The sequence below is a fragment of the Zootoca vivipara genome, chromosome 4 (assembly GCF_963506605.1).
Source record: "Zootoca vivipara chromosome 4, rZooViv1.1, whole genome shotgun sequence".
NCBI classification, from domain to species: Eukaryota; Metazoa; Chordata; class Lepidosauria; order Squamata; family Lacertidae; genus Zootoca; species Zootoca vivipara.
The window spans coordinates 38,568,894-38,582,747 of NC_083279.1; the positions used below are offsets into that span (position 1 = coordinate 38,568,894).

At 43.6% G+C, this 13,854-nt stretch overlaps 1 protein-coding gene across 3 annotated transcripts in view; it reads left to right on the forward strand.

The window, feature by feature from the left end:
* The window catches only part of PPEF1 (protein phosphatase with EF-hand domain 1), a 50,580-nt gene that overhangs the window by 15,783 nt on the left and 20,943 nt on the right, over window positions 1-13,854 (forward strand). For 2 of the 3 annotated variants that reach the window (XM_060273513.1, XM_060273514.1), the window contains 3 exons: window positions 7,254-7,381; window positions 7,900-7,960; window positions 11,890-12,047. In XM_060273513.1, the coding sequence (XP_060129496.1) occupies window positions 7,254-7,381; window positions 7,900-7,960; window positions 11,890-12,047 (347 nt within the window). Of the gene's footprint in view, window positions 1-6,360; window positions 7,382-7,899; window positions 7,961-11,889; window positions 12,048-13,854 lie in introns of those variants that run through there. The other variant, XM_035116587.2, reaches the window with a different exon arrangement.

Here is a 13,854-nt window from a genome sequence, read left to right on the forward strand (position 1 = left end):
CAGGGCGGGGAGGAAACCCACCCGATCACTTCTTGGAGTGGTTTAAAGCCACAGCGTCCCCTGGTAAAAGGCTGAGATTTCTTCACCAGCCCTGTTTACCTGCTACAGCCTTTCGCCTTCTTCCCCCAGTCTTCCCCCAGTGTATTTTAAGACACCCCTTGAAAATAAGCCATATGCAGTATTTTCTTGAGTAAAATAAATATAAGACGTGTCTTAAAATAGGAGAAACACAGTATTTTGAGAGTCTTGGTGCAAAAGGGCATAATGTATACTGTATTAACATCTCTTATTGCTCTCCCAAATGTTTGGCCAGGGTGTTTCTTACTATCTTGACAAGAAAGGTTTGAGAACCTTCACAGACATGGTACGTTTCCAGTACGTTTCCTGTGACATGCAGGGGATGTTTGAGAAGACTTGAAGGTTTAAGAGACCAGCAAGCTATAGTTTTATATTTTCAATGCTTTTCTTAATGTATGGAACTCCTTCTCCTGGAACTCCTTCTTAACTGCTAGTAGTAGTAGTAGTAGTAGTAGTAGTAGTAGTAGTAATAATAATAATAATAATAATAATAATAATAATAATAATTTATTATTTATACCCCGCCCATCTGGCCGGGTTCCCCCAGCCACTCTGGGCGGCTTCCAACAAAACAGAAATTCTAAAATACAGAAATCCATCAAACATTAAAATACAGAAATCCATCAAACATTAAAAGCTTCCCTAAACAGGGCTGCCTTGAGATGCCTTCTAAAGGTCTGGTAATTGTTGTTCTCTTTGACCTCTAGTGGGAGGGCATTCCACAGGGTGGGTGCCACTACCGAGAAGGCCCTCTGCCTGGTTCCCTGTAACTTGGCTTCTCGTAGTGAGGGAACCGCCAGAAGGCCCTCGGAGCTGGACCTCAGTGTCCGGGCAGAACGATGGGGGTTGAGACGCTCCTTCAGGTATACCGGACCGAGGCCGTTTAGGGCTTTAAAGGTCAACACCAACACTTTGAATTGTGCTCGGAAACGTACTGGGAGCCAATGTAGGTCTTTCAGGACCGGTGTTATGCGGTCTCGGCGGCCACTCCCAGTCACCAGTCTAGCTGCCGCATTCTGGATTAGTTGTAGTTTCCGGGTCACCTTCAAAGGTAGCCCCACGTAGAGCGCATTGCAGTAGTCCAAGCGAGAGATAACTAGAGCATGCACCACTCTGGAGAGACAGTCAGTGGGCAGGTAGGGACTCAGCCTGCGTACCAGATGGAGCTGATAAACAGCTGCCTTGGACACAGAGTTGACTTGTGCCTCCATGGACAGCTGTGAGTCTAAAATGACTCCCAGGCTGCGCACCTGGTCTTTCAGGGGCACAGTTACCCCATTCAGGACCAGGGAGTCCTCCACACCCGCCCGCCTCCTGTCCCCCACAAACAGTACTTCTGTCTTGTCAGGATTCAATCTCAATCTGTTAGCCGCCATCCATCCTCCAACCGCCTCCAAGCACTCACACAGGACCTTCACCGCCTTCACTGGTTCTGATTTAAAAGAGAGGTAGAGCTGGGTATCATCAGCATACTGATGGACACCCAGCCCAAACCCGCTGATGATCTCTCCCAGTGGCTGCATATAGATGTTAAAAAGCATGGGGGAGAGGACAGAACCCAGGGGTCTGAACACTCATCCCCCACCACCACTTTCTGAACACGGCCCAGGAGGAAGGAGCGGAACCACTGCATGACAGTGCCCCCAGTTCCCAAGCCCTCTAGACGGTCCAGAAGGATGTTATGGTTGATGGTGTCAAAAGCCGCTGAGAGATCCAGCAGAACAAGGAAACAGCTCTTACCTTTGTCCCTAGCCCGCCGGAGATCATCAACCAGTGCGACCAAGGCAGTTTCAGTCCCATGATGAGGCCTGAATCCTGACTGGAAGGGATCCAAATGGTCCGCTTCTTCCAGGCGTGCCTGAAGTTGTTCAGCAACCACTCGCTCAATCACCTTGCCCAAGAATGGAAGATTTGAGACTGGGCAATAGTTGGCCATATTGGCCGGATCTAAAGATGGTTTCTTAAGAAGCAGTTTAATAACCACCTCTTTCAGCGGGTCTGGGAAGGCTCCCTCATGGAGAGAAGCATTTACCAACCCGCGAAGCCCATCGCCCAGCCCTTCCCGGCTAGCTTTTATAAGCCAGGATGGGCAAGGATCAAGGAGACAGGTGGTTGGTTTCACTCGTCCAATGTATATGAAGCCTGGAATTCTTGCAATTACAGTAAGGGTATTCAGGAATATCCAACAAGTTGCTTGGGCATCTGACTACTAGCCAGGATCTGAATATCTTTGGGGCAATTCTCTCCCTCTAAATTAGACTCAACGGAGGTTCATGAGAAGAGGGAAAGAAAAGCAAACACTTACCAATTTCAGGGTGCAAAAATTATAGAGTGCCTTTTAGAAACATCATTTCCAATGAGCCATTGTTGGGGGTGGGGATGGACCTAGGAAAACTGCCACCACTTGCAAGGGCAGCAAAACAAAAGCTCATGGTTTTGTTTGTTTGTTTTAAACAGCCACTACCTATAATGTCCCATAATCATTAGTCATTGAGAAAAGGTCCACGTATCTTTCCATTCATAATTTATGTTTGAGAAAGCCTGGGTTGAATTCGGGATGAGAAGTAAAAAGGAAAGGAAAATTCTCCACTGTGAAATTGGCCTTAGCTGAGAACTCCATGCCATCACTCAAAGGTTTTATTCTACTCTGCCATCAGCATCTCTTGTTTTGGTTGCCCCCATCAAAACAGATTCCCCATCTGGATACCGTTGCTTAAAATCCCACCAGGAGACAGATATTTGTACCTTGTGTAGAACAGAAAAGCAAGTCTTTGTGGAAGGAAGACAAATTGATGCATAGAATTGGATTGCAGGGCCTGTCTTAGACTCAGCTAGGCCTGAAGTGACAAACACAGACGTCAATCCCGTTTCTCAGCCATCAGATGGATTGGAACCACACTCGCAACTTTTCATGGATTACGTCAAGTCAACATCAATCATCTACATCAGGGGTGGCCAACTCCCAAGAGACTGCGATCTACTTACATAGTTAAAAACTTGCTGTGATCTACCCCCTTTTGGGGGGTTCAGGTCAAAGTTGTTGAGCTTTTTTGGGGAGGAGGAAGGCCCGTTTTTAAGGCATTCAGATCAAAGTTGTTGTTGAGCTTTTTTAGGGATAAGGAAAGCGCCATTTGGGGGGGGGTACAGGGCAAAAAAATTGAGCTTTTTTTAGGGGAGCCAAAGTTGTTGAGCTTCTTTGGGGGGAGCCAGTGATCTGCCATTGATCTACCACAGGCGTCCAGTGATCTACTGGTAGATCACGATCTACCTGTTGGACATGCCTGATCTACATCAATCCTGTTTCAGTTCAGCAATGCCATCTCTCTCATACACTTTCCTGTATCTCTTCTGCAACATCCATTTGTTGCTTCTGCCATAGCAAATAGATTCTGGAAATATTGACTGTTCCTTTCGGGAATAGCCTTGACTGATGTCATTGATTCTAAGTCTCTAGAGTTTCAATTAATTGTCTTAATAACAAAGCAACACTTCTACCTGAGTGAGAATTGCAATAATCAAATCAGGAGCTGTGATCAGTGTGATGTTCCTGTGCCAGGGCTCACATCGAAAGGCAGGCTACTACTTGTTTAATATCATAAGATCTATGAATCTCTCAGTAGCTTATTTTGGACCTTATAGCACACAGTTTGCCTGGAGCTGAATCTAACTTGATGTGCAATTCTTAGGCACTAATATGGTGGTGCTATTAAAATACTATGAATGCATATTTTATAGGTAAACAAATGTTTTAAATTTTGAAAAATCCAAAAATAATTATCTACAACAATTTTTTTGACAAGTTGTACTCAGAAGCTTCTGCATAAAATAGTATTTTACAACTGTGTGCCTATTGTATAATAAAATTCATTTTTTTTATTTTAAACTAGCTGACCCGGCCACGCATTGCTGTGGTTCTTTCCTGTGATCCCCCCCACCCTGTCACGATCCATGACGTATCCTGCCCCTCCTCCCTCCACCCCGGCTCATCCCTGTGTTTCCGTAGGATACCCTTCCCTCTGTTGTCCCTGGGGAGTGTTGGCCCCTCCCCCCTGTATCTCCATACCTTGGCCCCCACCCTTCGAAAAGGAACTGGTAGGTTCTGGGTTCTATTTCCCAGCATGCACTTTTGTCTGAACCCTCTGTTGTTCCTGGGGAGTGTTGGCCCCTACCCCCGGTATCTTCCTACATTGGCCCCCGTCATTGGAGAAGGAGTTGTCAGTTTCTGGGTTCTATTTCCCAGTATTTACTTTTGTCTGAGCCCTCTGTTGGCCCCTCCCCCCTGTATCTCCATACATTGGCCCCTGCGAACGAATCGTGAACATTTCTATATATTTAGATTAAGGATAGGGGATGATGATGTGCCCTGGGACCCAGAATACTTAAAGAATCCCAACCGGGGGGGGGGATCAAATAGCGAAGGCCCATAGCCCCGTAGCAACAGACAGGCCCAGACAGAAGGAGGGGGGGTCATATGGGCCACTTGGGGCGGGCCTCCGAATCTAAAGGGGCCCTCGGTCAGCATATTCGCAATCAGTAAAATGAGAAAAGTAACCAAAGGGTTTAAAAAAGGGCCACATTATCTACCTGGCCTGGGCAAGGGGAAGGTAGGGGATTGTAAATGGGGTGGGGGTGGCCACTGCAAATATATGAGGACTTAAACTGGGGAGAGAAAGTGAATGGTTTTTTAAAAAAAACAAAACAAAACACAGAGGCTTACAATCAGTTGTTTCTCCTAAAATAAGACATACCCATAAAATAAGCCATAGCAGGATGTCTAAGCATTTGTGCAATATAAGCCATACCCCAAAAATAAGACATAGTTATCGGCGCAATTCTGGAGGGCCCCAAGGAAGAGGCAAGGCTGGACGCGTAATAAAAAATAAGACCTCCCTTGAAAATAAGCCAATGTGGGTTTTTTTTTAGGAATAATAAATATAAGATGGTGTCTTATTTTTGGAGAAACATGGTAAAGCCTAAGTTAAAAGGGGCACGACTGCCCTTACTTAAAATGGCCACCGGAGCCTCGCATGTGACACAACGCCCACTAAATTATAAAGCGAAAACCCCATGCTGTGCCCCCAAGTGTGTGTTAGGAGAAATGATGAACAACTGCCTAATGCTGCCAGGCGTTTATTAATGCAGCCGCCGGGAGAGGCTTGGGGCTTGGGGTGGAATAGCTGTTTTGGTGGTTGCAAGGCCTCGTGGCAGAGGCGGGGTTTGTGGGTGTGGTGTGTTGTTGTGCGTAATCCCTGTGACTGGCCCCATGTGTCCCGATCCATGATCTATTCAGTTTGTGTCCCCCCCCCCTCCATGACCGGCATATCTCAGGACGTTTTGAAGGATGGTATTTATTTGCTGTGCCCCCAAGTGCGTTGATGAGGGTTATCTATCCCCCCACCCTACGTCAGCCCATGACCTATTTGGGCTCCTCCTCCCACCCAGGGCTCCATTTGGGATAGTATTTAATGGGCTGTAGACCTGAGGCCTAGTATGTAAAATGGAGCCAAGGCCTCCTGTTTTACAGGATCTCGTGGCAGAGGCGGGGTTTGTGGGTGTGTTGTGTTGTTGTGCCTTATCTCTGTGACTGGCCCCATGTGTCCCGATCCATGATCTATTCAGTCCCCCCCCCATGACTGGTGTGGTAGTGTTGCTAAATGGTAAAGTAAAAAACCCTTGCCGTGCAGGGGACTACAAAAATCAAAGGCTGTGGTGTGGCCTGTGCCACCCCCCCCCCCCCCAGGCAGGCCCCAACCTCCACTTGACAATGTTGGTTTTTTGGTGGGGTTTTTTTTGGGGGGGAGGGTTAGTGGTGCTAAATGGTAAAGTAAAAACCCCTTGCCATGCCCCCAAGTGTGTTGTTATGGGTTCCCCCCCCCCGAGCCTGTCAGGGGCCTACATTAAACAAAGGCCTAATGGGGGATTTTCACTTGCTTGGTTGATGATGATGTCATTTGGTTTGTGGGTGTGGCTTAGATTTCTCAGGAAGGGAGGGGGTGGAGGAGGGTACTACGCCACTTGAGGGCGCTGTTTGCCTTGGTGGAAAAGCAGGTCTGCACCTGGGCAGGTGTGCGATTTGAGGGATTTTTGCCCCCAACAACGCTCTAGGAGTGGCCTGGATCGTTGTGTCAGAATTTCAGGACGATCGGTCAAGCGGTTACGGAGAAAAGTGTCGAACGGAATTTCACGATTTTTACATTTTTATATATATAGATAAACTTGCATTAGTAAATCCCAATGCAAGCACTATTTGTTTTATGACCTCATAATGCCCTTCCCTTTGTTTCATGCAAGTTGCTATGACCCAAAGACTTGGGATTTATCCTATTTCCTATTTTTTCTCTTTTTCATTTTCTATTTTCTCTATTTTCTCAGCAAAACAGGTAATTCAAGGCACACATTGAAACAGATTTTGAGCTGCTGTGCATCGCCTGAGACTTTAACCTACATTTGTTTATAACGAATGATATTTTGTATGTGTGAGCTTGAAAAATGTGTTTAAGATATTGACCCATATGACTTTCATAGGCGTCTTGGCCTCAGAAGCTTTGGAATTTATTGTACAGCTGGCAATGTTTTTGAGCTGTACAGCAATGCTTCCAAAGACAATCCTAGCTTTGTATCCCCTCCTAAACCTTCCCAGTATTGCCCCATCCCAGGTGTATTAAGGGAGGAGGAGCATGTGTTAATTTAGACATCTGGATACAAATTCAGAAATAATTACTTCAATTTAAATAGAAACACACAGTGAGAGAAAAACAACTTCCTAGGTGGCCCTGTGTGCCTGACCACCTGCTATCCAGGTGCAAACAGCTGATGAACAACTTCAGCTCTCCCTTCTTTTGCCTTAAATTGGAGTTGGACCAGACAGCCCTTCAGAGAAGAGGACTCCCAGGAAAGTAAGATATGGTCGGTCCATCACGCTGTTCCCATGGTGGCCAACTGGGTGACTGTGGGAAGCTTGTAAGCAGAGCATGGGCACACCAGCACTCTCCTGACCTGCCATAAGATTATCTCAAACTTTAAATGCAGGAGTGCTTGTAGGGTTAAAAGGTGAGCCATGATTAGCCTTCTGCGTTTTAGAGCAAGATTCACGCATAGCATTTTAGAACCAAAGATCTGCATAACTAGTTGTGGACAGTTAATCTTCTCTTTCTGGCCCCTTTATGTCTTGGCAGCCATTAAAGCAGCTGTCCTCATCCAAAGGTGGTATCGCTCTTATATGGCCCGGCTGGAGATGAGGCGGAGATATGCCCTGAGCATCTTTCATTCAATCGAATATGCAGAAGAACAAGCACAGCTACAGGTTCGTACTCAGTGGGAATTTTCTTTGACGCAAGCTGTTAGTGAGGTAGAACATGCAGGCTTTTCAGATTATGTTCTTCACGGATAATGTAGCTTGTACATTTTTATTCCCTCTCTCGGTTGATGCTTAAGTTTTAACAAGATAATATAATATAATTAGTACCATGCCATTCATTTTTTGAAGCTGCTTAGTATCAGGCACATCTACAAAGTGGGAAACATTATTTTCATTTATATCAGGCTTTTTTCTTTAAAAAATTTGTTAATTTTAAATTGTGACAAGCAAAGTAATGCACGTTATCATCTAAACACCCACCCACCCCTGGTAAGACCCTTAAATTTAGAGTCGGCATTGCTCAACTGTGTCACTGTCCCTATCAATGGAGATATAGGGGGCTTGAGATTTTGCCGGGGTTGTTACTGTGTAGATGGAGCCAGCGTGCTTATTTCAAATAAGGGGAAGACAAGGTAATATAATCATTTCAACTTGTAAACTAACAGATGTCTTTTCTTACTCAGCTATCCAAGTTTTTCACATTCATGCTGGACCATTTTACTAAGGCCAATGAAACTGATCCAGGTAAGGATTGACTGAATAAGTTTTCAGAGCAGTTAAATGTGCATATCTTGTAAAAAAAAAATGGCATGTGTGTGTGCGTGTGTGTGCATGCCAGTGCAGCCAATAGCATATATGTGTGGAACTACTTATCTTTGCACATGTACCTGTAGCTAGTTGAGGAACTGAATGTTTCTCAAATCAGAAAAACCTGCGTCTGTGCAGCAAATGCAATAGCAGTCAAATAGTCAATATGACTCTGCAGGTGCAGCAGGCTTGGTGTGGACAATGCCAGGATACAATGTAGAAGAAGAGAAAAGCATTACGAACTAGTTATGGATAAGCAGAAAGACTAGGAGAACAGATTAGGAAGCGGTGTCCTATGTAATTAATGTATGCTCAGGAATTTGGGATCAATATGAACCAGGTGTGGTTAACCTGATCCCTACTGCCCACTAGTGGGCATTTCAGGATTCCAGGTGAGCAGTAGGGGGTTCTATGGCACATAGTGGGCGGTAAGGAAATTTTACCATCAAGAAAGATGCATTATTGGGCGGTAGGTATAAAAAGGTTGACTACCCCTGATATAAACAATTATTTCTCTCCATCTAAAGCTTTTAGTCTGAAGGGGCAATATATCAGCTTTTAGTCTGAAGAGGATATATATATATATATATATCCTAATTAGGAGATATATATATATATATATATATATATATATATATATATATATATATATATATATATATGTGTGTGTGTGGAAAGAAAACAGACTAGAGACATACCAGGATTGGAAAAATATACAGACCGTTGAACAAGCAAAGACTAAAGTGAAGTTGGCTCCACCTAGATATCAGTATCCGCACATCGAGACTTTTTGAAATGGACTGATCAGAAGCAAGGAGATTTAGAGAGATAAGACTTAGGTGGAATCTACACAAATGTTAAAAACATTGTGAAAATGCTTTTTTAAAAAAAATCGTTTTGAAAAATTCATTGAATTTGCTATAGCTCAGTTACCACCTACTGTCACAATTGTATATTGCACTTTACAACACATTCAAAACGTTTTATTTGCAGCTGTATAGCTGAGTCCTGAATTTGAAGCAGTTTATATTTTAAAATGTAAGAAAATAGTCAATAACTGTGATGAGATGGAATAAATATATGAATAGAAAAATCCCAAGAGAGGTATGGGAATGTCTGTTTCAAAAGGATTCAAGTTTCTCGACAGCTATGATCCATAAATAAATTTGCTTTAAGATGGTGTTGGACTTCATTGAAAAGTAAAATGGTCAGTAAGTCAGAAGAAAGAAAGCCCTGGATTTATCCATAAGTAAACGGTGATTTTTACCATATGTCATAGCTTTGTAAAAAAAAAAAAAAGCAGTTGTATTGGCAAATGGTGGTGGGAATGATGAAGGAAACATTAACTGATGATGTATTGCTATTAAATTATTAGGGAAGAAATGGCCAAACTGGTCCCAGTAGAAACATATTGAAAAAGAACCGGGCATAACAGAAAAAGAACTACTGTAAATTATATGCTGCCATTAGGAGTTTAAATTACATGGTATATATGAGATTGACCTTTAGAATGCCTCTTATATATTGGTATATGTAAATGTTATATATATATGATGTATATGTTTGAATCTGTGAAGGTACGTGGGAAAGTTTTGCTTTCATGTTCTGTAATGATTTTTCAAAGTAAATAATATATATTTTAAAAAGACTAACAATCCCATTTTCCAAATAGCAGGGAGTGCAGATTTCCTATGACTGATGCTGAGAAACCAGGGACTGTGGCTCTTGTTTGGGGTTGTTTGCAAGGAAGCCAATAAATAACTTGAAATGTTTACTTTTAAGAAGCACTCCAAATTCTTATCACACTTAGCACATTTCAATTACAGCATGCTCTTATGCAGAAAATGCCTCTTGGAGCAATGTTTGTTCCTGACAATATTTTATAATTGTGATTTTAATGTAGGCTGCTGTGACTCAGTCTGTTTGCCATAGTCCTTGTTCCTTTAGAAGTAATTAGTGGTTTTCCCTGTACAAGCTGGCATGTCCTCCAGTAAATGCCAAGATTGGTTGATAGTTTTCTTTTCAGTACATAACACCATACTTGCAGAAGCTTTTCCCCTGTGGGAATTGTGTATATCATACAAAAAGCATAGGTGAAACATTATTCTGTAGTCCCCGTGGGTGACAAAAGAGCCCCGAGTAGGAAATATTAGCATGAGTAGGAAGAAGAAGAGTTTGGATTTGATATCCCACTTTATCACTACTCTAAGGAGTCTCAAAGCGGCTAACATTCTCCTTTCCCTTCCTCCCCCACAACAAACACTCTGTGAGGTGAGTGGGGCTGAGAGACTTCAGAGAAGTGTGACTAGCCCAAGGTCACCCAGCATCTGCATGTGGAGGAGCGGAGACGCGAACCCGGTTCACCAGATTATGAGTCTACCACTCTCACTACACCACACTGGCTCCACCTCAGTGTCTCCCACTTCCTCAGTCCTGAGCCTTCCCTTCTTGAGCAGAGAAGGTCTGAAGAGGCTGATCAACTTGTGTTTTCTTGAACCTGAATTGAACCACATCACATTCAGAAGCCCTGTGGTTGTGGGTGGGAGGTTTATCGCTGAAACATCTGCAGCACAGGAAAACAATAAGATTTCAGCCGCAATTTAAAATTCTCCTGTCGAGAGATTTCAACATAGACATAGATGGAAGAATTGACACTCAGTAGGGGTAATTGGCAATTAATGGAGGTAAAGTTAATATTAAAGGGGGGAAACATGGCAGACATTTACTACTACTAGTCCGGGAACCCCTCTTGGACTTTTTGTGGAGAAAAGAAATGAATGACTCTGAGACACTTTGGCTTAAAATAAATATTGTTTAACAGAAAGTGGAGAAGATCGTGGACTGAATATCTTAAATAATCTCTCTTTTTAAAAATGTAACTGGCAGATGGAACCTCAGAAGTCCTTTTATTTTTCTCTAATGTTTCTTTTTTACTTTTCACTCTTTCTCTGTCTTTCCTTTCTCTCTCTCTCCCTTGCCTCTTTTTTTAGGAGTCCTATGTTTGGGAGTGTTTACTCATGTGGGTGGTAGATGTTTGATGGAGAGCCCTGGGTGGGAGACAGGGAAATGTTGGTCTCCAGCGCCGTCTTGAGCAGATCGCGCGCCCTGGTGCTGAGGGGCGGAGATCGCTCCGCCGCCCGCCCCACCCTCGCAGGGCGCAATTGGTTTTCGTGCGGCTTCGCCGCACGGCGCCCTCATTGCCAGGCCGGCGCCCAGCTTGCCAGCCCCCCCGCCGTGGTGCACTGCACCACCGGGGGTCTATGTAAAGCCGGCCCTGTTGGTCTCCAAAGGCAAGAGGCTGGAAGGAGAAAGGAAAGTGAGAGCTGGGAAGGGTTGCTACCTTCTGTGGGTGGTGGGGACTGAGAATTGCCTTTAGGAGAAGACTCCATATTTTACAGGATCTGTTTGTATTTTTTGTAGCTTTTATCGTACTGTATTGTGAAAAGCTTTAATAAAAATCTTTTTTTAAAAAAATAAAAAACACCTCTCCTGTCACTTTCCTGATAAAGGAAAGGGCAACCAAGGAGGTTTCAATGCCTAAACTGGGCTCGAAGTCAGAACAACCCTGAGCCTGACAAAGCTCTTACTTGTTCTTGCAAATGCCCAAAAGGTTCTTTGGATTTTAGCGTCTGTTATATTTGTTGGCATTACACTGAATATATCATCAATTTAAACAAATGTTCATGAACTCATTATCCAATGGCACATTTGTTGTCAACTAAGTAAAATTTTGTAACAAAATAAAAAAAATTCCTTCAGTAGCACCTTAAAGACCAACTAAGTTTTTATTTGGGTATGAGCTTTCGTGTGCATGCACACTTCTTCAGATACCAATTTTGTAAGTTGCTTTTCTGCTTCCTTTATAGACGTAAGCTCTAACTTATTCTCCACCACCAGTGATCATACAATGAGAAAATATGAACAGACTATCGAGGTCCCTGCCTCCTACTATGGGCCCCACCTTTGTTTCCCCCTCACTGTTGCTGACACTGATGTTCTTCTTCAGGCTTTCAAGCACCGACAGGCAAGCTCAGGCGGATGGTTAAATGGATTTCTGTTTTATTTTTATGGTCTCTCTAAAAGTGTCAGCTGATAATCGTAAGGGCATCTTAGACACCATTAAGGCAGCAGGGCTTGGAAGGCTAATGTGCATCATGGTGGAGGGGAAAGGAATTTGTAAGCACTTGATATGCACATATTGAAAGAGATGAACAATGGTGCATTTAGTTATTTACCAAAATATGGTATGCCAGTTTCCCAAATGTTCAAAGGGGTTTGCATTGAAAACAATTACAAGAAAGGATATGTAATAGCAGAAGCAATACTACGGAGTGGGATCGGGGTATTACTGAGGGGTCTTTTGTTAGGGGGTTGTTCTTTTGTTAGGGGGTTGTTCCTCTTTTTGATACTTTTTTGTATCTTTATTTTGGTTCTTATTATGATTTATGTGGGCATTGTTTAATTTGGTTGTGTACTTTTTGATGTACTAGTTACAGGTAGGTAGCTGTGTTGGTCTGATGCAGTCAAAACAAAATAAAAAAAATCCTTCCAGTAGCACCTTAGAGCAGTGTTTCTCAACCTTTTTTGGGCCACGGCACACTTGTTCCGTGAAAAAAATCACGAGGCACACCACAATTAAAAAAGTTAAAAAAATTAACTCTGTGCCGCCCTATATTGACTATAATTATGACTGTAAGAAACACTTGCCAATTGCTGTGTTGGTTGCAATCTCCTGTAATAAGGCTTCACAAGCTGTTCGGCGGGTCACTGAGCTTTGGGAAAGAGGAGGAGAAATATTGCTTTCCGGCGGGACAGCGATGTGTATTGGCGGCCGCCAGGCATGTGACAATGCAAATCGCCCTTCTCGTCGCCGCACGTCGCGGCACACCAGCCAATGTCTCGCGGCACACTAGTGTGCCGCGGAACAGCGGTTGAGAAACGCTGCCTTAGAGACCAACTAAGTTTGTCACTGCAGATGGTGACAGCAGTCACGAAATTAAAAGACGCCTGCTTCTTGGGAGAAAAGCAATGACAAACCTAGACAACATCTTAAAAAGCAGAGACATCACCTTGCCTACAAAGGTCCGTATAGTTAAAGCTATGGTATTCCCAGTAGTGATGTATGGAAGTGAGAGCTGGACCATAAAGAAGGCTGATCACCGAAGAATTGATGCTTTTGAATTATGGTGCTGGAGGAGACTCTTGAGAGTCCCATGGACTGCAAGGAGATCAAACCTAGCCATTCTGAAGGAAATCAGCCCTGAGTGCTCACTGGAAGGACAGATCGTGAAGCTGAGGCTCCAATACTTGAGGCTCCAATTCATGAGACGAGAAGACTCCCTGGAAAAGACCCTGATGTTGGGAAAGATGGAGGGCACTAGGAGAAGGGGACGACAGAGGACGAGATGGTTGGACAGTGTTCTCGAAGCTACGAACATGAGTCTGACCAAAGTGCAGGAGGCAGTGCAAGACAGGAGTGCCTGGCGTGCTATGGTCCATGGGGCCACGAAGAGTCGGACACGACTAAACGACTAAATAACAACAACAAGTTTGTCATAGGTATGAGCTTTTGTATCTTAAGAAGTGTGCATGCACACGAAAGCTCATACCTATGACAAACTTAGTTGGTCTCTAAGGTGCTACTGGAAGGATTTTTTTACTTTTTGATGTTTTACTTACTGTTTGTTACTATTTTTGCTAGGTTTGTAATTATGTATTTTTTTCATGTAGCTGCCTTGAGCATAGTTTTAATAATGGAAAGGTGGCATGCAAATAAAATTATGTGTGTATAAATTCTGCCTGGATAGCTCAGTTGGTTAGAGTATGGTGCT